Source organism: Perna viridis, chromosome 3 (assembly GCF_037379345.1).
Source record: "Perna viridis isolate PV_CMFRI_1.1 ecotype Kerala chromosome 3, ASM3737934v1, whole genome shotgun sequence".
Classification (NCBI taxonomy): domain Eukaryota; kingdom Metazoa; phylum Mollusca; class Bivalvia; order Mytilida; family Mytilidae; genus Perna; species Perna viridis.
In genome coordinates this window covers 20,287,653-20,310,945 of record NC_142447.1, presented here as the reverse complement: position 1 = coordinate 20,310,945, position 23,293 = coordinate 20,287,653, and the positions used below count along the sequence as shown (strand labels likewise).

Genomic DNA, 23,293 nt, shown 5'->3' with positions numbered 1-23,293 from the left:
GTGGCGTGCGTGCCGCCCCCTAAAATTTGCAAAGCATGGGTTGTTATGGGTAGAATTAGGTGGTTTTAGGTTGAAACTTTCATTTCTCGCTAATTTTACCACAAAAGATATCTACATTGCACTCACCCTAGAAGAATATTTAAAAAATTTAACCTAAAAATTTTTTTAACTGTGCATCCCCTCCCCCTAATCTAAATCCTGGATCTGCCCCAGCATAAATGTACATTTATATGCTAATAGTTTAAGAAAATGTGCATCAAGTAATAACATATACATGTATTACTAAATAAATAATACAATGAGAAACTGGTTTGTACTAGTTCAAATTAAAAATAAATTTCAATTCAAATTTCTAAAAAACAAACCTCAAAATTATAATACCCTGCTTGGTTCCAACTAATACCAAAACATATATAAATAAATGTAACCAAAACCTTTATAAGAAAAGACAAAATTTATCAACATTTACTACATGTTCAGTGCACCAAACATGTTTTTTTTCATGTCTCTTGGAAATTTTTAAACCTTGTCTATAATAAAATGCATAAATCTTACACATTACACTTGCATGTAAAATAAGCACATTTGTTATGAGTTCAGCATATCATTATGATATATCAAATACACGTTTTAAGAATGATCATGTTCAATAAATATCTAATTATTTGAAATGACAAAAAAAATCTGTCACTAAAATGACTAATTGTATGCAACAGAAATCAAAATTTATAGTGTTTTTCTGTAATTCCAATAAACTTATATATTGAAATTGACTTAAGATTTCATAACATAATTAGTACACGAAAACGTGACAATTATATGCTAAAAACAGGGTCAAATAGGGGGCAATATTTTTGTCTTAATCCCTAAGCTAAAAAGATTGTTTTAAGAGATGTCTTAAAAAAGGCTTTTATTTGAACACATTAATTATTTGGTTTTTTTTTTCACAATAGACAAACTTGTCATTTCAGGGGTTCAAATTTACTATTAAGAGTGAAAGGTCTTGGAATTTTTTGCATCCTTATTGAAAGGTCAAGCAGAAGAAAAAGACAGGTTCCCAGTAATTGTAAATGTAAAGTAATGTAGCTCTAAGACCTAGGAAATTAAAATTTCAATTGTCCCACCTCAGAAAATGGATCAGTGTTAATCTGAACCCCTGTGTTTCCAACTAATGAGGATCATCTAATCATAATCCACACCTAAATAATAAAAAAATCTATTCTAAACTATCAGAAAGGGTTTTAGTCCTTATTTTAAACAATGTTCATGAATTTTATGTATTCTCCTAATTGGACTAATGCATACTAATTCACAACACAGTACCACATTTTGACAACCCCCCCAACCAAACACCCACATTTAATAAAAAAAAAAAAGAGAGTCTAGCTTATAATAAAATTTATGTATCTATACTTCCAATAAGGAAAGATGAAAGCCAAATCCATCTGTACACAGTTCTTAGATATCCCCGCTGACTTAAAAAATGTCAAACATCTGAATTATCATATCTGGAAAACAAACTTTGTTTATCCCTCATAGCTCTTCACAACTTTTGATAAGGTATCAAAATACTTGGGCTAACTTTGATTACTTAAAAACTGTATAAGTTAACAACTATTTCAATATCAAACATGTACATGTATGTATCCAGTATGAACCCTGTTTTTGGGGAAGTTTATGATAATGCTGTATTGTTTGAAAGCGTTTTTGGTTTTCCTAAGATGAAAATAAAACAAAACAGTCTATCCATAAATTCCAAATTATACTGGTTTTCATAATGTATTTACTATCAGTATAGTCTAATGTAAGTTTATTAATGACTCAGAGAATCTCAATCACCTCTGTAGTCAAATTTTAAAAGGGTCTATATTGTGTCAAAAGGTATGAAGGAAGAATATACATTTTTTTATAACATAGACATGAAATTTGCTAAAAAAAATATTAGCACTGTATAAAAATAGATCAGGAGCCATGCATACATACACCTGTGCTGTAACAGCAAAATCTGGCAAATTACATCAAGCAAAAACATGTACAATGTACCTAAATCTATTGAAATTGAGAACAATGATACATGTATTGGTAAATCAATTTAATGATCATTTTCTAGTTAATTTTTCTAAAACTCCCTCATACCTTGAGGATATTCAGATATAAGAATTTTTTCATTGCAACTTTGAAGAAGTGATAGGATTATCATTATCTTAGGTCTTCCCCTACTGGTAATTTTCACTGATAAAATAATATCTAACATAGCATTTAATAACCTGACTATACCTTCATTAAAAGGTGAAATGATTTAGAATGGGTATGTGAATATGAAAATTGTAGATACAGTAAACCTGTCTAAACCAAACCCTGAATAAACCCAAAATCTGTCTTAATCAGATACTTCATTATTTCAATACTTTGTAAGTATTATTGTTTGTGGAGTATCAATTTTTGTGGTTTTCATGGGTGTGGTTAACCACGAAAAATTGGAACCCCAACAAATAGGAAATTTCCCATTTGTTTGTTTGATAGAATTTCAAATCCATGAATTCAAGAATCTATGAACTGAAAATTTTCCCCTAAACCATGAAAATTGGTACCCATGAATAAAACTACCTTTACAATATATTAGTAAAAGTGTAAAACTAGCTGTTGAAATGTGTTCAGTACGATCCAGCATTCTTGTCTAAACAGGACAAATTCTACAGTTCAAAAGGCATTCTCTATGATTACAGTGTATTTTAAAATGAATTTAGCAGTGTGACACATTTTTACACAAAAAAGCACTGATCAAAGAAGTTACTGGTATTTGACACTGAACAAGCCTAGAAAAGTCTATTATACATGAATATGTGAGAAAAAAAGTTAGAAATAGAGTGATAAAGTTGCTCTGCTGATTACAGATATGCAATTTACATGTACAGCCTACCAATCCAAATTTTAAAGGTGTAAACTCACAGTGATTGGGATTAGAAATTTGAGAATGGTCCATTTTTAATATTCTTCAGAATTTCAATGGGCCATTCTTTAACATTCTTTGTAAAAATTTCTGATTTGATTGGGACATTTTTGGCAGAAATATGTTAAAAAGCACATGGCCCTCCTCTAATCCTACATGTATTTTGTTGTACACATGTAAGTCAGGGGACCAAATTTTACTGTTATACCAAGTGGACAGATATCCATATACAGATGGGTCAATACACATGTAGACAGACATGAAAATTTTTGTAGGAACAGTTATTTTTCTAGACATGAGTTAGAGTCAAAATAAGGCTGTATTCCCAACATGCCCATTGTCAAAAGCAAGATAATTTCCCCAACTGTTTCCTTAAAATTCAGCAAAATCCTGCTATTGAATTCACTTTCTCACTTCTAAGAAAGGTGCCTACTTAGGCTCCCATGTAACCAGCTGTATGATAAAATAAAATTGTCTTTCAATTCCCCAGTGTATTATATTTGATATTTTTTTCCAAAAAATGAAAACAGGGGTACATACGTGTATTAAAAAAGTTGAAAAATCATTGATGAAAAATGGCCTGGAAAAATGCCCCTTCAGCTTCCATTGTGTAACTCTTTAAATTCAAAGGCAGGAGACTTGGGCTAGAAAAAATGATAAGTATTGAGTAACCAATAATAAAATTGCTTACGTTATCACTAAAACATTAAGCAATGTACCATGTTCAAGCTACAGTTAACCACTTTTAAGAAAAATGCATCTGGATTACAATACTCAACAAATTATGTGCATTATATACATGTATTTACACATCTACATGCACAATTTAATTTTTTATGCCCCAGTCTTTCATTTTTGCAGTTAAAATAACTTCATTAAGTCATTCTGTCATACATTAAAGTGGGATCATCATCTGTCAAAGGAAGGGCATGAATTTTAAGGCAATAAGTGAGTGAGTAACCACAGGTGCTTTAAATATATATGGCAAAATCATTAAAAGTTTTGAATACTGAACTATGATGTAACCAAAGGTTTGACAGTGTAACAACAGATTAGTGGTATAGTTTAGATATCAAAAGATTATCAAAATAATTGGGTTTTAAAATACCGCAGTCCTTAATTTGTTTACATTGTTGAAAATAAATAATGTAGTGGTATATAAATCTGATATAATTAAACAAAAACAAAAAATGAAAACATAACAAACACTAACAAAAATAAATAAATTTTGACAAGCAAAATCAAAACTAAAGCTTTTATTTTTTTTTTAAGAGGTCCATCGTCAATATTACTTTATTGTGGACTTCAGTGTATTTCTATAAGAACAAGCTTCATACATGTATTTACATAGCACATCAGAAATATTAGAATTACGGTCATTATAGTGTAGAACCATAATATGGTCTGGCAAAATTCACACAATCCAAGAACTGCAGTGGTTTTGGCCTAAAGTTAAAATTGTGCAAGTTTCAAACATAGTTAGGCCATAATAAAAAAAATTCCTAGATTCTCATTGATTGTGACCACCAAGGTTTTTTTTATCTGCAAATTTCCGAACCTATTTTGTGTCTTGTCTGACCCAGTTTACAATAATCTTTACATACTAAGGACCTGTTTGTAAAGCATAGTTTTCGCTGCTATTTCTTAGAAAAATGGTTCATAATTGATGATAATTGGTAGAGGTGTAGCAGTAGAGACAGTCACACACATACTCTGATAAAGCTGTTTCTATAATAAGATATGTCCCCCCCCCCCCCACCAAATTTTATTTTAGAAAACTAGGAATGAATTTATAATAAATCCTTGATAAGGCACAAACAAATTATGGTCAAATTAAATTCCAAATAATGCAAACCCCCCCCCCAAAAAAAAAAAAAAAAAAAGGTACATTCTATATGCAACCCTGAACAAATGTAAAAACCAATACTTTCCACTCATGATTGTAACTGTATTCATTAAAAAACATTAGAGTTAAAAATGTAAAATGTACAACCTTAGCTTTAATTTTAAATATAAATTAGCAAATAAATATCACCTGCAAAAATGTTTATTTTCGAATCACCTGCATATGTACCTGTATCAACACGGGTATCGGGATTTATCATTAATACTTTACCTACCCATTTATGTTCAAGGCATCCCTCATGAAATCTGAATTCTCTTCTAGATCCCATTTTATGTCACTATGGCATCTATTTTTCATCAATTTGTTTCAAAAATACCAACTGAAAATAGTCTAATCTGTGTGACCCATGTGAAAGAATTAACCTGACTGACAGGTTTTATCACCCACAAATAAGGAAGTACATTATTATACAAATATATATACCTGGGAATTGTGTATTGCATTAATTTAAATGACTACCTATTGAACCTAATCTTCATGCATCACTGAACACTAGACGAATTTCATTTTTCGCGGGAAATGTTCAAAGCCAAATTAATGCTTGCAAACCTCGTTGTTCTTGTTCAAGAAAAGTGTTACAACTTTTCTTCTGTTGTATGTGTATAAATAATCCAAATATTCTTCCTAATAAAAACTGCCTTCATACTTTATTTTACCGATAACTAGTCAGTATCAATTAATGAAAAGAAATAAAGATTTTTTTACAAACCTCTCGGAAATCACAGTCCTTTCCGTAACCGTTTTAATTCTAAATTTACAAATGGAGGGCATGTGCTAAATTTGGAAACAAAGTTTGAAAAAAAAAAAGAAATTCTTGGTATTTTCAAACTTGTTTGCTGCATTTTATTATTTATCTACATAACTATTTGTAAAAGGAGCATACCGATATACTCCAGCTATGCCAGAGGTTGTTTGGCAAGCCTTTTCAGGGCATGAAGATTTTTTTAAAAAGAAAGTTGAGATATAATTCACTTTGCCTGAAGAAATTTCATTATCCTTGTGTGAAGCCCGCGAAGCGGCAGAACCTGCTAGGGGGGTTCGGGGGCATGTCCCTTAAAGTTTAAAAAAATGAGATGCAAAATCCTTCACTCAGAGCCTACCTGGAGGGGTTTTAGATCCTTGGGAAAATGTCAATTTTGTTCGTTATTGTTATTGTTTACCATCAAATTTCAATTTATGTCGGAAAAAGCTCTACAGAGCTGATGTTGTATTGTTATATGTGAAACCGACTTGAAATAAATCTTTTATGCTTTATGCACAATATGTTTATAGAAACAGTATACTAAATGTTTAATTACTTATATCGTCACTAAGAACAAAATCAAAACATGATAAAAAGGAACTTTGTTACTCTTTGGTTTTTTATTTTAATCTTTAACTGCTTACATCAGCAAGCACCATGAGCTTTACCATAATGTACCATCTGTGCGAGACTAGTAAAAATAATAAAGGACATTACAAAGAAGGAGGTCAACCCGGATGAAAATGTTTGCTTCGCAAGAGCAATATTTTTATTTATATTTAAGCAGCAAGCTAAATTAATATTTCTATTTGAAAATCTGTCTTGTTAATTAATGGGGAGTTTTTTTTCAATCATTGTATAGCTTGAACAATTTTTTCCCAAAAAATTCCAACCCCATACTCCCCTCTCCCCTCGCTCTCAAAGTGGTCAATAACTTTACAGCACTTCGCAATACTTTACATTTTTATCCTTTAAGGGCATCTCTAGCAACATCCATTTCCTCAGTTTTGGCTGGTCAGATCAATCTGAACAGATACCGGAAATATTACAGTTCTTCACGGATGTTGGAAATATTTTACACATATCATGTGATGTAAACAAAATTCAGTTGACAACTGCAAATTCCAAACAAGAAAGTGATTGCCTTTCCTATCTTAAAAAAGCTATGGTGCAATTTTGATAATATAATCGGAGATATATTTTTTCTGTTTTATAATATGAAGTAGGCATTACCTAAATCAGTGAGCAACGAGAGCTTTACCACAAGTGTACTGTCAGTGCGAGATTCGTCAAAATAATAAAAACAATTCAAAAAGGAAAAGGGTGGGGGTCGGACAAAAATTTTTGTTTCACAAGTGTAATATTTTTATTTAAATATCAAAGGCAAGCAAAATCAATATTTTTATTTGAAAATCTGTCTTGTTTAATAATGAGAATTTTTTTCAATTAGTGAGCAAGGAGCTAATTTTTAACTGCTTGAAACAAGTGACTGTGAAATAATTTTTTTTCCAAAAAAATTCCAACCCCATCCCCCTTTTCCCTTCGCCTTTTAAAGAGTCGATAGCTTATAATGTAACACTTTGCCATACTTTACAATTTTTATTAAAAGAGTCTCTAGTAACATCCTTTTCAGTTTCAGCTGGTCAGATCAATTTGTACAGATACCAGAAATATTACAGTTCTCTATGAATGGTGGGAGTATTTTACACATATCATGTGACGTAAACAAAATTCAGACGCAACAAACAGGTGCAAACAAGAAAATGATTGCCTTTCCTATCTTTGAAAAGCTATGCTTCAATTTGAATAATACAATCTGAGTTATATTTTTTCCAAGGCGGGTTAGGTTCTTGACAACAGCAACAGTGGAACAGAGGAGATACTCCATGTTTCCCGAAGTTTTTGACAACATCACATTCACTTCTTTAAATAAGTAAAAAAAAAGTTAAAGACATTTAGAAATGATTAATTTATTTTTACTGAAACGTAATCTTAACCTATATTTTTTTATTTGTTTGATTGAAGGAAATGATGAATTTTCTCCATAAGGACAGTCACTTTTTGTTACTTCCGGGACCTGGCTTTTTTTCGCTAGTGTATTAGGGAACCTTAAGGGAAATTTAGAAAGTACATGTAATAACCGTGTAGGCTCTTGAAATGACTTCTATGGAAAATTGTGTGCATAATACACACCAAAATATGGTATATTTCTTGCAATTATTCAGCTCAATAAGATTATATTATTTCTGCAGATAGAATGAAAATCTAGTCTTCAAAACAACTAAAGATTTGAGGGACTGCTTTTTGGCCGTGAAAAATGTTTTGATAATTTTTTATTTAGTAATTTTAATTGCATTTAAGGAATCAAGTCCTTGTAGTAATATATCAAGGAGCATTTAATGTGCTTAGCATGTTCCATTTAACACAATAATCAGTCAAAATCTCCATCCTATCATTGATACTTTATTGTTAATAAAACAGGAAGTCAAGAGCAGTGTTTTAAACCAAGTAAAATGAATGGGAAAATTCAAAATGATAAAAGGTGTATAGTTTTGGAAAAAATTTTGTTCATCAAGAAAATTATTTTCACAGGCTGAAATTGGTTTTATTTTAGTATAATTACAGTGAAGGATAATACTGTGGTGATATAGTTTTAGGTGTTATTGCAGATTAACTTTTGGACAGGTTTAAAAGGTGAAACGACAAAATTTGGAAATTTGTATTAAGTTGGATTTACAGTAACTATTTTACAGTTGGTACTACAAAAATCAGTAGATTGACATCCAGTTTATACATGAAAAAAAACAGTTTCAATAATATGGGAATATAGTTTTATTTTACATCATGTAATCTTTGAAATTTTGTTCATGCTACAATTTTCACAAAAATCGAAAAAACCGGTGCTAACAGCACTTTAATTTCTTTATTGTAAGGACCATATGAGTTACTGGTATGTATTGTGCTTGCGATCACCGAAACTTGCTGCCACTATCAAATGAGTATACAAAATGGCTGATTCTAGATTTGGTCAAAACTGAACTGAATATAGTCAAACTTTACTTGCCATTATCATATTAACTTTGGACAAATGCAATAGTAATCAATGTTAATGAAAAGCAAGACAGATACAATATAGGGATCAGTCTGTGTTCCAAATAATATTTATTAAGTGTTTTTTTTTTTTCATTTTGTCATTCATAATGTACATGTAAATGCATGCATAAAATTGTGAATTTTTGTTTGAATTAATTTGTTACATAAAATGTTATTGACTTTACTTTTAGACAAGATATAAATTGTACTTTAACTAATTCTTTTTGATACTTTAGGTCACCATGGGAACAGTACCAGATGTTATAAAAAAGAATGTCAGAGCAGTACTTCTCTCTAAAGTTGGAGGCATTCTTGTCAGTGATTTTTCCAAAGACTACAAATCATTACTAAGAGAACAACTTAACTTCAAGCAGTTAGGGTTTCAAAACCTAACAGAGCTCATTAAAGCCATTCCTGATGTTGTTAGGTACAAATTTCATTTTAAGATGAGATATTTAAAAACATGGTTTTTCTTTTACAGTAGTTAATGAGCAATTTGGACTATCAAATTTTCATTTATCAAAAATAGATATTGCAGGTTTTGTTACTTTACTTCAGCATTAATAACCATATCATCTTGCTTAGCACTAAGCATCAATTTCATCTTTTCAGATTGGAATTCAGCGATAAAGACCTTGCATACAAGATGTTTGGAAAAATGGATCCTAATTCTTCATACACCCCACTGTCAGCTAAACTTGCTGCAGGTTTGTACATAGAATAGGATGAGACATGATCAAAAAAGCTTTGTGAAAATAAATGAATTAGTTGTCAATAGAATATAGATTTTGTCGGTATGTAAAATAATTGTATTTATAGACCTGTGTGAACTTGATAACTGATTCACATGCACACTTACTCCTAGAAAAGCACATACATGTAGGATATATACATGTATTTATATTATACATTTATTGATGTTCTTAATACAAAATTTGACATTTTGGTTTACAAAGATAAATTATTCTGGTATATCACTCTTTGTTCATTAATACTGCCCTTCCCTCAAGAATACCACCCACTTTAATGGGAAATTTTTCTGATTTTTTTTTCATTTCTTTTCACTTTTTCTTTATACTTCTGTCCAAACAAAATCATCAGACACTATTGTAAAAAAAAATGGATTTTGCAAATGTAAATAAAGAACATTTTAGTAATTAAGTGGCATATAAAGACACAATGGAGACACACAATGAATTATTCAAAGAGGAATGAGATATTTTAGCCAATATCTTGAAAACTAACGGATATTGAAAAAAAAACTTTTAATCGATGAAATGTTCTACTGGTGTAATTGCCCTTGCGCATGTTAAAGAACCCTACTGTGGTATTCTCCCGGAGTAGGAACCATAAGGCTCCGCCACAGGAGGCTAAATTGCCCAACCCTACCCACCTCTCCCTATTTCCAGTGGCAATCAAAATTTGTTGACCCCATTATCCTTGTGTCCCATCCCTTTTTCTTTTCATCATCATTTCATGTTCATTTTATCATCAGTTTCATGTTCATTGTCTAAATATAGCTGAAATATTGCTGCTCGGATGTTAAACCCCAACAAACAAACAAACAAACAAAGAATATTAAGTCATATTCCAGTATATTGATTTGATTTTTAGAGAGTTCTCCTAATGAAAAAGGAGATAATCGGAGAGGAGGAAGAAGAAACAATAAAAGTTACGCAGGATATGGAGATGTCAGCAATGATGACAGTGGTGAATATGCTAGTTTTGAACCTAATATGAGAGGACATTATACTCTGTGTTACTATAGAGAAAGAGAATGCAGTGATGTGACTACAGAGGTTAATAATTTATTTATATTTGAGATATTTTTTTCTAAATGCCCTTAGTCTTCGTCTGTAGAGGCAACAGTGTTCATTTCAAAAGTAGGTTTAAAAATTTAAAACGTAACATACTAATGAGTTTTTGACACACCACACAAATTCTGTATCCACTAGTTTTGTTGAATGTAACTTTGTCACACCCTCAAACTTCTTGAAAACTATGGACTTATTTTAACTCAAATGTGAATGTTTTTGTGAAGTTGAAATTTCATCATTGCATGTATAGGGTATTATTACTAAAAAGACAAATTAAAACTTTTTGAAATACCAACAGAGATATAAAGGAACATGTTCCATGAAGACAAACTTTTACCTTTTCATGTCTGTATATAGTACAATAAGAAATAGTATTCACTTCTGTTATTTGGGCATTTTTTTCAGGATTTAGAACAGAAGTATGGAGAGTACCCAGGCTTGTATGAAGTACATCTGATTCCAAGGTATAGTGTACAATTTTGAGAAGTTTAAAGAAACAAAGTATGCTCCACTTACAAACTGTCAGATATTTTCTGATAGTTGATCTGGCTGTCACTTTATAATCATGTGTCAGTATTGGACTTATGGCTAGTTGTCAATTTAAAAAGAAATGGAAAGTGTAAAATTAAATTGAACAATGGAACAAAGTATTTTGATGACAAAACTGGCAATTGATTTTACTCTTATAACTTTTTTTTTTAAACTGATTGCAAAGTTGTTGAAGAAAAGATAGTTTTACATATATATTTTGGCATATGAAGAAATTTACACCATCGTGATGTACACAATTATTTATTTAGCAGGTGTTTTTCTAGTGTGCACCATATGCATTTAGATTATTTTGAATAGAGTGAAGAGTATTTGTCAGTACTAATTTTATTTAATTGTAGTATTCAAATATGACAAGTATTAAATTCAGCACTATTACATACATGTATGCAGTGTGAAAGGACAGCAACTTGTATTACAGATAAACACTAAAACAGTTACACAATTTTGTAAATTTTCTTTCTCAGAATTTTAACAAATTTTGTAACTCAACCATATATTCTTGCAATAAGTTACTTTTTGTTTATTATATCTTGCTTCATAGGAAAATGGGGATTACTCTACTTGTGTCCATCATTCCACTTTTTTTTTCCGTAACAGAATTATCAGCTTCTTTAAATCACAGACTGTTTTTACACACAGCTTCATTATGTTTACATGGGTTTACTTTATGGTGGGATGTGTTTTTGTACTTGTATGACATGTACTTCCTGTTGTTCAAATAAACGTGAATTTTACTATAAATAATGCAGTGGTTGCAGTGTTTTTATTAAGAACAGTCTTGAGGCCAATTTGCATGCTTCAAAAACCTGTCTGGTTTGTTCAACTTGACACAATTACATATCATTCAATTAAAAATCAATAGATTAGTCCTGTTCAAATTTTTATTTGACCTTGTAGTAGAAAAAATAGTGAAAACATTGGGTTATATACATGATTCTTATCACATTTTTCTCAGTAACCATTAATCACAGGTTGGTGATATGTTGTACTAATCTTTCTATATAAAAGTTGTATTGTTGTGTACGTTTGCGTACTCATATGACATCTATTTCTTGTTGCCTGAAAAAAAAAAAAAAGAAAAAAAAAAATTCTTATATTGTAATGGAAAGCAAGGGTATCACTAGTGAGCTGTAGCTCACAGATTTCTTGTCATTTCTACTTTCAGGTTAATATTTGTCAGATACAAAATAAAAAGAAGTGCAATACAGTGTTTGGAAAAATACAGAAATGAAGTAGGAATGAGAATAGCCAATGAGAAAGAACCAAGAAAGCAATCTGGGGGAGGGAGAAGGAATGATGATTCAATCATGGGTGAAAAGAGGTCACAGAACAGAGATGATAGTATCATGTCCAAAAAGAAATCTGATGGTATTATTTAATGAGGGATTAAAATTATAGGTTTTCTTGTGATTTAAACTCAGTTTCATGTAAGACAACTAAGTATTGATTTTCAATTATTGTTTATACAAAAAAGATTTAAGGGTTGTTTTTATTTTGGACTAAAGTATATGATTTAACCAGTTTTGCAGAAGTTTATCTGATCTGTTTACCCCTACGATTGATTGCAAATATGCTCTATGATTTGTGAATCTTTCCATAATACCTATGTTAAAATGACACAAAGTTCAAGATTTTACAATTCATTTTCTGAAAATACTACTAAAACTATGCTTTGTCTTTAAATAGTGTGGGTCTGGTTTTAGCATTAGGAACAAGCATAAGTTGGTCTTTAGTTGGTTAAGCAAACCTAGCTCTTGTCAAATATTTCAAATGATACTTACAATTTAATTTCTGATTCTGATATGATTTGCTTCAAAGGTTTTTAGACCATAGCTGTGGTCAGACTTGGACAGACATGACAGTCTTATATCTGATGTTTTACCCAACTTGACTGATATAACAACAGAATTTTGCTTCATAATGATCGCAATTTTTGCAACACTTATACTGCATCTTTTTAGAAATATGAAGAAAGTAGTCCTTTAAGAATAAAATAAATTGCATAAAAAATGATAAAATGGAGTTTTGAAGATTTATTTCTTAATTTATAAATGCATCCTAATGATGAGGTCTACAAACTAAGTCCTGTTTGGGTTAAAGTTGTAGGAATATTGATTGAACTTGAAAAGTAAAAATTACATTTGTGCAGTTTTTAGATGATATCTTAAAACCAAATTGAAATGAAGGTAGAAGGAAACTTTCAAATGATGAAACCCTCGTTATGATAAGGCCTACAAAAATGTCTAGTGGTGTTGTGTTGAATTTTTATTACATTTTCCCATTGTGTACCTCCTATTTTAGATTTTATCGAAATCATTTTGGAGTTCAATGTGGTTTTGATATATTTCTTCTCAGATAGGAATGGTGGTGTAAACGAGGTATATTTAGGAAACTTAGCTCAGACAGTGACAGAGGTGAGTGTACTACATAGAATTATAATAAAAACATATTCTGAGAATGTTTCAGATCCTTATACACTTACATTGCCATTTACTGGCTACAAAATAAAGGACTGTAATAACTGTCAAAAATTAACTTTATCAAACAAAAGGTGAAGCTGCTGCAATAGTTGAAATATCTTGATGTAGATCAGTTCTAATAATTCTAGTAGATAGATATTCCTAGTTGTTCTCAAAGATGACCTTGAATGACCACACTTAAGAATTTTATTGTTAAAAACATAGGTCACAGAACTTGATTTCGTGATAATTCAGCCTTGATATAGGCAATTTTTTTTTATATTTCACTATTTCACCAACTATTAAAAACCTGATTATAGAATTTCTTCTAAATTTTTGTAATAAACAATCATTCTTTCTAATTGGGGTGACCAAACTCTTTTCCTTGTAATATTAAAAAAAAATTCCCATTATATTTCTATTGAACATATTTCCCGCCAATTATCTCCCTTTGAAAGGGATTAATGTTTATATATGTTTTTACGATTTTGCAAGATGACAGAAAAGAATTCTCCATGTAATAGGGATTATCTACCTTAAAAATTAGCCAACCAATATTCAAGTTATCGCATGAAAACCAAGTGTCTATGGACAATAACAGAGTCATACCGTTATACATCCACAAATAATTTGTGGTTTTTATGCCCCCGCAACAATAAGTTGGGGGGCATATTGTTTTAGTCCTGTCCATCCGTCCGTAAGTTTTCCGCACTTTTTTTGGAAATCCTTGAAGATATTGAACTGATTTTTTGTATGTGAGTCTGTCATGAATAGTTACACAATGAGTTAAAGTTTCGTTCCGCTACGCTGAGTTTCACCAAAAGTATGGGCCCTGGCGTCGGTTTCACAAAAAGTCGTATGTGTGAAATTTATCGTAAATCATGACGTCACAATGCTATTTTAGTTTATGACATCGTTACTTACGATCAATTTTACACTTACGACTTTTTGTGAAACTGACACCTGGACTTTAAAAATTTCATGGAAATAACAGTTTTCCGCACTTTTTTTTTGTAAATCCTTGAAGATATTGAACTGCTTTTTGGTATGTGAGTCTGTTATGATTAGTTACAAATCGAGTATAAGTTTCATTCTTCTACGCTAAGTTTTACCAAAATAATGGGCCCTGCACTTTAAAAATTGTATTGAAATAACAATTTTTAGCTTGTTTTTTGTAAATGCTTGAAGATATTTGACTGGTTTTTGGTATGTGAGTCTGTCATGATTAGTTACAGATTGAGTTTAAGTTTCGTTCAGCTATGCTGAGTTTTACTCAAAACCACATGCGGGGGCATCATTTGTGTCTCACAGACACAATAACACATCTGACAAAGTGCGTTTTACAATTGTGAATTAGGATATAGCTGTATGAAGGTTAAATGCGGGGGGCATAACTTTATCTAGTTTAAAAATCGATCAGAGAATTATTATACAGCGAGCCCTGTCCAAAACCAACCTCTTTTGGACTTAAGTTTTGGTTCAATTTAGACAGGTATACTTATATAAGGTTCAAAATACACTGAAACTTATTTAAAATTTTAAAAAAGTGACTGGTACAGAAAGGTTTTCAGATTATTCAGGATTCAGTGTAGACAGGTTTCACTGTATTAATTAGCAAATCCTTACTCAGTGATCAAATTTAAGGGGAAATACTTGCTAAATGCAAGTTGAAATTCAATTTTGCTAGTAGAAATTATTTCCACTTGCTAAATTTGCTAGTGGAATTCTATATGTCTTACAGTTTAAGTCCAGAAATAACCCAAACAATTTAAATTTAGTGAGTGTAAATTATCAGTACTTGCTAAATTAAGCTTGTGGAAAAAAATTTGAAATTCAATCCCTGTTACTTGGATTTTTGAAGGAGTATATTTCGTTGCTTCACCACTGCACTTATTTACCAAAATTCTGTATGTGGTAAATACTTGGTAGGATCTCATTCAAAAATAAATCATAAACACATTCTTCATTTAAATAGAATGACTTAATGGAGTTGTGTGCAGAGTTTAATCCAACTGATCTTAGAGTAAGGAAGAAAAAGGATGACCCCAGGAAAGTGTAAGTTCAATAAGTTCACAAAACAGTTTGTTTCCCTTCATAACAGTTATACTACTTGGAAGAGGACTTAGAAATACCAGTGTCCGTCTGTCCATCCATCTGGTCACATTTGTGAAGACATAACCTGGGAAACCACTTGAAGGATTTGTTCAAATTTTGTATGATTGTTAGTCACCATTTGTGGTTGTTCATATTGCAGTGCCATTTTGAATGGGCAAATTTTATATGAGTTTTGAGTTTTGTTACTATAACATGTGTAAAGCAATGTATGGCATTTGTGTACATATTATTAATATATTTAATTTTTAAGCATGTTGAACTTAGTCATTTTTTGTCACTGAATGTTGTGAACAGTACATACTTTGTGTAATCCTTAACTCATAAGTATTGAAGTAATATTATTATTTGAAGTCTGCACAGTGATTATACACCTGTTGAAGATGTGCATCTTTTATTATAGGGAAGATTGATATTTTTTCTGGCATTTTTAGCATATTGAACTGAGCCATATATCCAGTAGTATATGCTATCGTCAGGAAATCATAAATGGAAATTTGTAACCCACATTTTAGATTTTTGTTTTTAACTTGATTAGTGTTTATATACATATTGAAGACATATAGGTACATGTACTTACAAATATATGACAGTGTCTTAGGTCTTGTGATTTGATGGTCCTTTACTTTATATTATACATGCATGTAAATGTTTTATCCTTTTTTTTGATCATCTTAAAAATTTAAGGGATGCAACTTTTATCTATTATCAGATTTGCCTTTGCTAATTTCAGTGATTTGCACAGTGCAAAGAGATGTGTAGAAAAACTGAGCAGAATGGAATTCCAAGGACGAGCAATTGAAACTCGCTTGGCAAACAAAGATGTAAAACCACAGAATGGAGAAGGTATAATATAGTGTGTTGACTTTAAATAAAAATGACTTTCAGATGAGGCTTAAGGTCAAATTAAAATACTCTTTGATAGACATTTTTTTGTAAATTTTTTTTATTTTTTTTATTTTTTGTCAACACACTGAAACTGTTTTCAAATTGCAATTTAAATAAATCTCATCAAATTTATTTTTTAAGTATGTTTTCATTACTTTTCTACCAACTGGTGGTCCCTGATATTGTCACTAAATTAAACAGTTAGTTCTTAGCAGTTATCCATGTACAATTCGAAATGCCAAGGTTTGGCTGCATGAATAATTTTAAAATGCCAGCAGTCGGTTGTCATATTTCTACATTTGAACATTTAAACCTTGAGGTTCTGTTACTTTTTTGTATTGTAATTTTAGAGTCTTCAGCAAGATCAGGAAGGAAGGTGCCATGGAGGTCATCTGGAGGTCAGAAAGCCAGGGAACCTGTTGTTATAGAAGATGATGAGGAATCATGGGATCTTCCAAACCCAAATAATAACACTGGTAAATGACTTGAGCAAGGTAGTTTTGTTAGGATTTAAGTGCGCATTAGTGAGTTTTTGTTTAGTGTTTTTATATCCTTTAACTCCTAAAAGTATTACTTTTGTAGATGATTTGATGCATAAAAAAATTGTCTGGAGAGTTTTATTCTGACTATAAATTTGCTTAAATTATAATTATAAGATGACATTTTAAGTGTACATTTACATGAAATTTATTAAACCCTCTTCTGTACAAATTTTTTTCTTTTTCATGTATTTGTCTAAATCCTACGGTTCTTTTTATAACATGGATCAAAGTGTACATTTGAATTATTACTTTATAAAGTTACTATTTTTTTTAAATTGTCAGCACTAGTCCTGTTTGGTTGACAAGCACAGAGAATAATGTATTTTTTTATATTGCCATCACATGTCCATGTGTTACACATTTCTGTAGAATATTTCTCAGGTTTTGATGGAGGGAATGCTTAGATATTTTGTATCATTATTTGCATGATGATTTGCACTGTGCTCCACCCCCATTTCAGGTTTTGTAGCTCTTTCTACTTCATTTTGACTGTAGATGGGTGAGTGGGGGTAACCTATTGCTTTTACTTTCAGGTCAGTCATCTTCAGGAGCTGGTGTATCGTGGAAACCTGTACTAAACCAGGACAAATCACAGCCAAGTCCTACTGGTGGTTCATCATTTGGACAGAGCGGTTCATCCTTTGGACAGAATGGTTTCTCATTTGGACAGAGTGGGTCCTCATTTGGACAGAGTGGGTCCTCATTTGGACAAACTGGTTCCTCATTTGGAACTAGCGGACAAAAATCACCTTTATTTGGACAAAATACTGACAGAAATGAGCAAAAATCTGCAACAGGAGGGAAGGGAACTAAAAGTAAGATCTTCAGAGGTTTAAATGATCATTAAAAAATATTGACATATTATGGTTTGAAAATTCCCAAGTTTTTGCATGAATTTGCATGTTAAAAAGGATGAATTTTAAGTAATGCACACTGTTTAGATTAAAGATTAAAGTCAGCTGGTTTTAGGGGCAAATACTCTTTTAAGTTCATAGATGATGTCTTTTTTGCTCTATTGCAAAACTGACCTAACCAGTCCAAATTTTATGGTACATTGTGTAAGGTCTGATAGCTCCCAGGAATTATACATTTTACAGGAATTATACATCGTACAGGAATTTTACATTTTACAGGAATAATCCATTTTGCCTCACTTCAATTTCCATTACTTCTGTGCATAAACTATGAATCAGATTATGTTAGCCAAGTAAGCATTCATGTTACTAGATATCATGCAATATCCATGTGATTTAATTTTCAGGGTTGCTACAGCCTAAACAGTCCTCTTTCATATGTATGTTTTACATGAAATGACTAATTGTGATTTTGCTATCAATGTATATTTTCTCTTTAAAACTCTACTCTGAAGGTTGAAATTAATAACCCGGGGAGATCAGCGTGTACCATTGAAAAGAAACGAACCACTCAATCAGTTAGTATTGACATTTTATTGTTTTTTGAATAATAATTTTTCTTATCTTTTAAGAATCTGATGACCAAGGAAGAGATCGTGGACAAGGAAGCACTGGACCCTGTAGAGGAAATAGCTCAGATAATCCTACAATTTATTTTGGAAATCTCCATAGCTCTATTACTAAGGTAATCAGTTTGAGTCCTTCAGTAATTAAAACTGTCATTTGGTAGAAAGATTTAATTTTTCATGCTTTTGTTCTTGTCTTCTTATTGTGTCCAGGTAAATTTGTTTCAGTTCTTGTGAACTAAACTTACATGAAATGATTATGGGTGCATATTGCTTTTTTATAGTGAGTTGTGTATGATCACTTAATCATATATCTGCCAAGATTCAAGTAGCAGTTTTTATAAAAATCAGACAAGAGGTGATTCATGCATATCAAAAACCCACCAAATTCACTTTTATTTCTTGTTTAGAATGGCTATAGATCACATAACCAGTCATAGTTTTTCATTTGGTTGTTGCGCTTTTGAGATAAAATTTATATATATTGTACCTGAAATAAGAACTTTGCAAGAGTTATTGTTCTTGATTTGGTTTGATTCGGTTGATTTTAGTGAGATATTGAAGCACAGTTTTCTCAAAAGTACAGGTCTAATTACAGGAGGACTATTGTCATATAAAAATGTAGCATATGTAGACCTAAAGCGTTGTTTGTTATGTGGGTTTTTTGTACAGCATGAATCACTTTACCAGAAGCAGCATTTTCATTTTTTTATGGACTAGTACTTGATGTCTTGGAGGAGAATGTTGGGTTGATCAACTAATAACCAACCTCCTATTCAAGGTAGTGCCAAACCATAATGGACTATTCAAGTAATCAAAATACACACATGTACATGTATTACAAACGTCTATCTAAACATACAAACAAGGAAAAACCTTACATGTTTTGGGTTTTTTTTTATTCTACATGTATGTAAGGCTTTTACTCTTAAGATGATATTGTAATGTAGATAACATATTTTCATGGGAGGATGTATTGAAAAGATTGTTTCTATAATTGTTGTATGTCAGATCACTTCTAGTTTAGTTTTTGTTTATACAGGAGGTTTTAGAAGACATGGTCAAAGATTACTCTCCATTAGAGGTTAGACACAGAGTGGATGGTCCTAAAATGTAAGTATTCATTCTAACTAGGTTGTTGTCCAAAAAAATTGCATACTTGTTATTCTAAGGAATTGTTCATGTGGGAGATTCTCCCCCATTGACACTGTCTCATTTGGGAGATTCTCCCCAATTGACACTGTCTCATGTGGGAGATTCTCCCCCATTGCACTGTCTCATGTAGGAGATTTTCACCATTGATACTGTCTCATGTTGGAGGTTCTCCCCCATTGGCACTGTCTTAAGGGAGATTCTCCCCAATTGACACTGTGTCATGTTGGAGATTCTCTCCCATTGGCACTGTCTCATGTGGGAGATTCTCCCCAATTGACACTGTCTCATGTGGGAGAATCTCTCCAATTGACACTGTCTCATGTTGGAGATTCTCCCCCATTGACACTGTCTCATGAGGAACAATTTTGGAAAAGCAAATTTGCTAGGAGTCCAAATCACTTGTCGGATCGGCTTGACATGTCTACATGAGGGCTGTTGAAATTACAGCCTTGCATTAGTGTATGTACTTTCAGATTTGGATTTGTTTCTGTGAGTTCAGAAGACCTTGCTAACAGCTGCATTAGCCGATACAATGAAATGGAAGTACAAGGAAGAAAAATAAGATGTAACTTGTCAAGGAACAAACCTGATAAATCCAGCCATGGTAATAATTTATCCTGATTAAAATGTTTGTTTCCTTGGGATATAGAATGAAAAAAATTAAGGTAGAAAATAATTACGATGTTCTGTCCTTCACTGCTAAAGGAAGGAAGATAGGGATAAAAAATGTCGTGTGGACACATTATGTCTTAAAATGCTTTGGTGTTTGCTTCCATTTATGAAATCCACATACACATACTTTCCACATATTTTGATTTAACAGATATGGTATGAGTTAATGAATTAAGATTTCTTTAAATCTTATTAGTAGTAAGGGATATATGTTTTTTGTAGATAACTTGTAATTGACCTGTGTTAACATTTTTAATTTGGTTTTAATCTTGGTTTCCCCTACAGAGACCCTGAAATGGAGATTTGGAAATCTTATAAAAAAAAAAAAAATTCAGAGGTACTTCTAAAGACTTTGACATTTTTATTTATATCAGTATGTAAAATTGCAGGAAATCAAGGTCGAGATAGATATGAAGGTATTGATTCCAGAAGTGGAAGTATATCTACAAATGATCTGAATTCAAAATTTGGTGCATTGACAGTTCAGACTGACATGTCTAACTACTCTATATCTGGACCATCCCCTTCAGCTAGACAAAAGGTAGTGTCCCAGAAAAATCAGTCCCCACAAAAACCCTTATCCAAATTTTCAAAGATGAATCATCAGAACAGGAGTCCCAGAAAGGCAAATGAGGAAGATTATTCAGATATGCCAACATTAGAACTTCAGCCTACAGTGAATGGGTATTCTGATATGCCACCCCTTGAAGGACCAGATGAAATGCCTGCTTTGGAACCAGTTTATGGAATGGAAGATGATGGCTTAATTAAAGTCTGGGTGGCTAACTTTCCATACTTTGAAACAGAGGTAAACAAAATTGTTAAATATAATTTTCATTATGTTACTTGATTAAGCTTTTCTAAATCAATTTTATGTTTTATGTTTATATCAATGAGAGTATTTGATTCCAAGATAATGGAAAACTAATATTTACATGTGTTTTAATACATAAAAAAAAGTTTTCATACCTGTCTTTACACTTGTGTTTCCATATGATTTAAGATACACAAAATCATACAGTGAGTACTGTGAAAGTACTATTGTTTGTGGGATACCACTTTTCGGGGTTTTCATGGGTAGGCCAGACCGCGGAATTTGGTTCCCAGCAAAAAGGGCATTCCCATTTATGTTTGTATTGAAAACATCAAAACTACAAATTGAAGAATCCTCGAACTTCTTTATCCACCCTAATCCATGAAAATTGGTATCATTAAATAAAAGAAGTTTCGCAGTATGTTACTTACATGTATTTTGTGTGTAGTTGCCCCATTTGTTGATGAGTTTGGGTTCATAAAAGTGATTGTTTAGCTTGGTTGTCCATCTGTTCTACTTTTTGTTTTGGGTAGATCTTTAAAATAGACCTGCATCAAATGCTTGAAAACCATATAACATAGTTCAAGTTCCTGACATTTACCACTCAACAGAACAGTTCATCATCTCATGAATGTGAAATACAAAATAGAATCAAATATATAGGAAGATCTCAATCCAAAAATAATTGTGTACAAAATGTACTCAAAACCAAAATCATCAAAATAGAAAGCCAAATCTATCTCTGAGAGGTTCTACCATGTGCAATACAAGGAAGGAAGCCTCAGTGTTTCAGGTACATTGCAATTTGTAATACTGCAAATTGTGATAAAAAAGATAAACAAAATCTGATATAATTCGAGATCAGACAAGTTTGACTACTAAATAGCTTTAAAAAAATGTCTGAAATGTTTACCTTTGTTGATTCTCTGATTTTCATTGCAAAATTAAGTGAAAAATGATGACAGATTCTTACATTTGTTTGAAATTATGGAATGTTAAAGATTTGGGTCAACTGATCTGCTTCTAAAGATAAGTTATTGTGCATTCTAATTGCTTATTGTATTTTCAGAGTGATTTGATGGAAGTATTCGCACCACTAGGGGCTGTTGGTATTACTGTGACAAACAGCATGAACACAACAAAAACGTAACATTTAATTATTAGGAATGGTCTAGATGTGATTATGTCAATTGTTGTCTGGCTTGGTTTTATCTTACTTACCAAAAAATGTAAAGAAAAAGAATAGTCTCTATTTATTCCTCAAGTCTTCGAAGAAAAAGGTTTTTTTTAGATTTCACCTCATTGTATTTCAGTATTTTTAAAAGTCAAAAAGTAAACTTGAATTCTATTTAGTACCTAACCTTTCAAATCTTGTTTTAGTGTTATGTTTCTTTTTATTTCCGACGCAGTCGGTATAGTTTCACTTTTAACCCTTTGACCTTAAAGACACCCTTCCATGGAAGTGCAAGTCACTTGATCACAGTTCTCTTTCCCGTCAGATACTGATAACTATTGCCTTTCGAAAAAGCTGTATCAGAAATTGGAATTTATGTGCTATGTGTTATTTCCTGAATGAAGTGAACAAATTTTACTGCATCGGCTATCTTTATTTTTAATAGTACGTGTTATGTTTACTTCTATTTTTGCCAATTACTGTTGTTTAGGGGTTTTTTTTTTTTTTTTTTTTTTTTTTTTTTTGGCAGCATTAAATAAATACTTAAAATTTTTTAAATGTTTTTACAGGTATAACAAAAAGGTCAAGTTTAATTATTCACTGTAGAAATATTGATAGTAAAACCAGATCAATTTGCTTTATTAGAAAACGTAGTTTTGACATGATCTTCTTCCCCTTGTTAATATACAAGTATATTAATTTTGTTTTGACCTTCATAAGCACTGGAGCAATTGTAGACTTTTTGGATGAAGAGACTGCGGAATCAGCCATATTGGAAACCCATCAAGATGTGTATAAAGATAGATTATTATGGGTACAAATCTACGAGGCAGATCCTCATAAACGTAACAATGCAGCAGGAAGTGTTGATCTTAGTATTTCAGTCAGAACAGGTAAGGACTGTTCCATTTAAACATATAAGGCAGTGGAAAAAAGG

General features: G+C 31.6%; 2 protein-coding genes across 27 annotated transcripts in view; one reads left to right on the top strand and one right to left on the bottom strand.

Annotated features, from left to right (window-relative positions):
• LOC148621378 (uncharacterized) overlaps positions 1–5,261 on the bottom strand; it is a 63,618-nt gene extending 58,357 nt beyond the window's left edge. For all 23 annotated transcript variants that reach the window (XM_088575638.1, XM_088575647.1, XM_088575648.1 and 20 more), the window contains exon 1: positions 5,071–5,261. In XM_088575638.1, coding sequence (XP_088431764.1) covers positions 5,071–5,124 — 54 coding nt within the window. In that variant the 5' untranslated portion in view covers positions 5,125–5,261. The remainder of the gene's footprint in view (positions 1–5,070) is intronic.
• A 337-nt stretch (positions 5,262–5,598) lies between these two features.
• LOC148621377 (uncharacterized) overlaps positions 5,599–23,293 on the top strand; it is a 31,428-nt gene continuing 13,733 nt past the window's right edge. For 2 of the 4 annotated variants that reach the window (XM_088575636.1, XM_088575633.1), the window contains exons 1-17: positions 5,599–5,673; positions 8,928–9,118; positions 9,304–9,398; positions 10,306–10,490; positions 10,914–10,972; positions 12,226–12,428; positions 13,416–13,474; positions 15,495–15,574; positions 16,344–16,477; positions 16,870–16,995; positions 17,595–17,876; positions 18,548–18,660; positions 19,584–19,654; positions 20,170–20,300; positions 20,758–21,176; positions 22,252–22,328; positions 23,077–23,249. In XM_088575636.1, coding sequence (XP_088431762.1) covers positions 8,934–9,118; positions 9,304–9,398; positions 10,306–10,490; positions 10,914–10,972; positions 12,226–12,428; positions 13,416–13,474; positions 15,495–15,574; positions 16,344–16,477; positions 16,870–16,995; positions 17,595–17,876; positions 18,548–18,660; positions 19,584–19,654; positions 20,170–20,300; positions 20,758–21,176; positions 22,252–22,328; positions 23,077–23,249 — 2,392 coding nt within the window. In that variant the 5' untranslated portion in view covers positions 5,599–5,673; positions 8,928–8,933. Of the gene's footprint in view, positions 5,674–5,714; positions 7,348–8,927; positions 9,119–9,303; positions 9,399–10,305; positions 10,491–10,913; positions 10,973–12,225; positions 12,429–13,415; positions 13,475–15,494; positions 15,575–16,343; positions 16,478–16,869; positions 16,996–17,594; positions 17,877–18,547; positions 18,661–19,583; positions 19,655–20,169; positions 20,301–20,757; positions 21,177–22,251; positions 22,329–23,076; positions 23,250–23,293 lie in introns of those variants that run through there. The other 2 variants (XM_088575635.1, XM_088575634.1) reach the window with 2 other exon arrangements.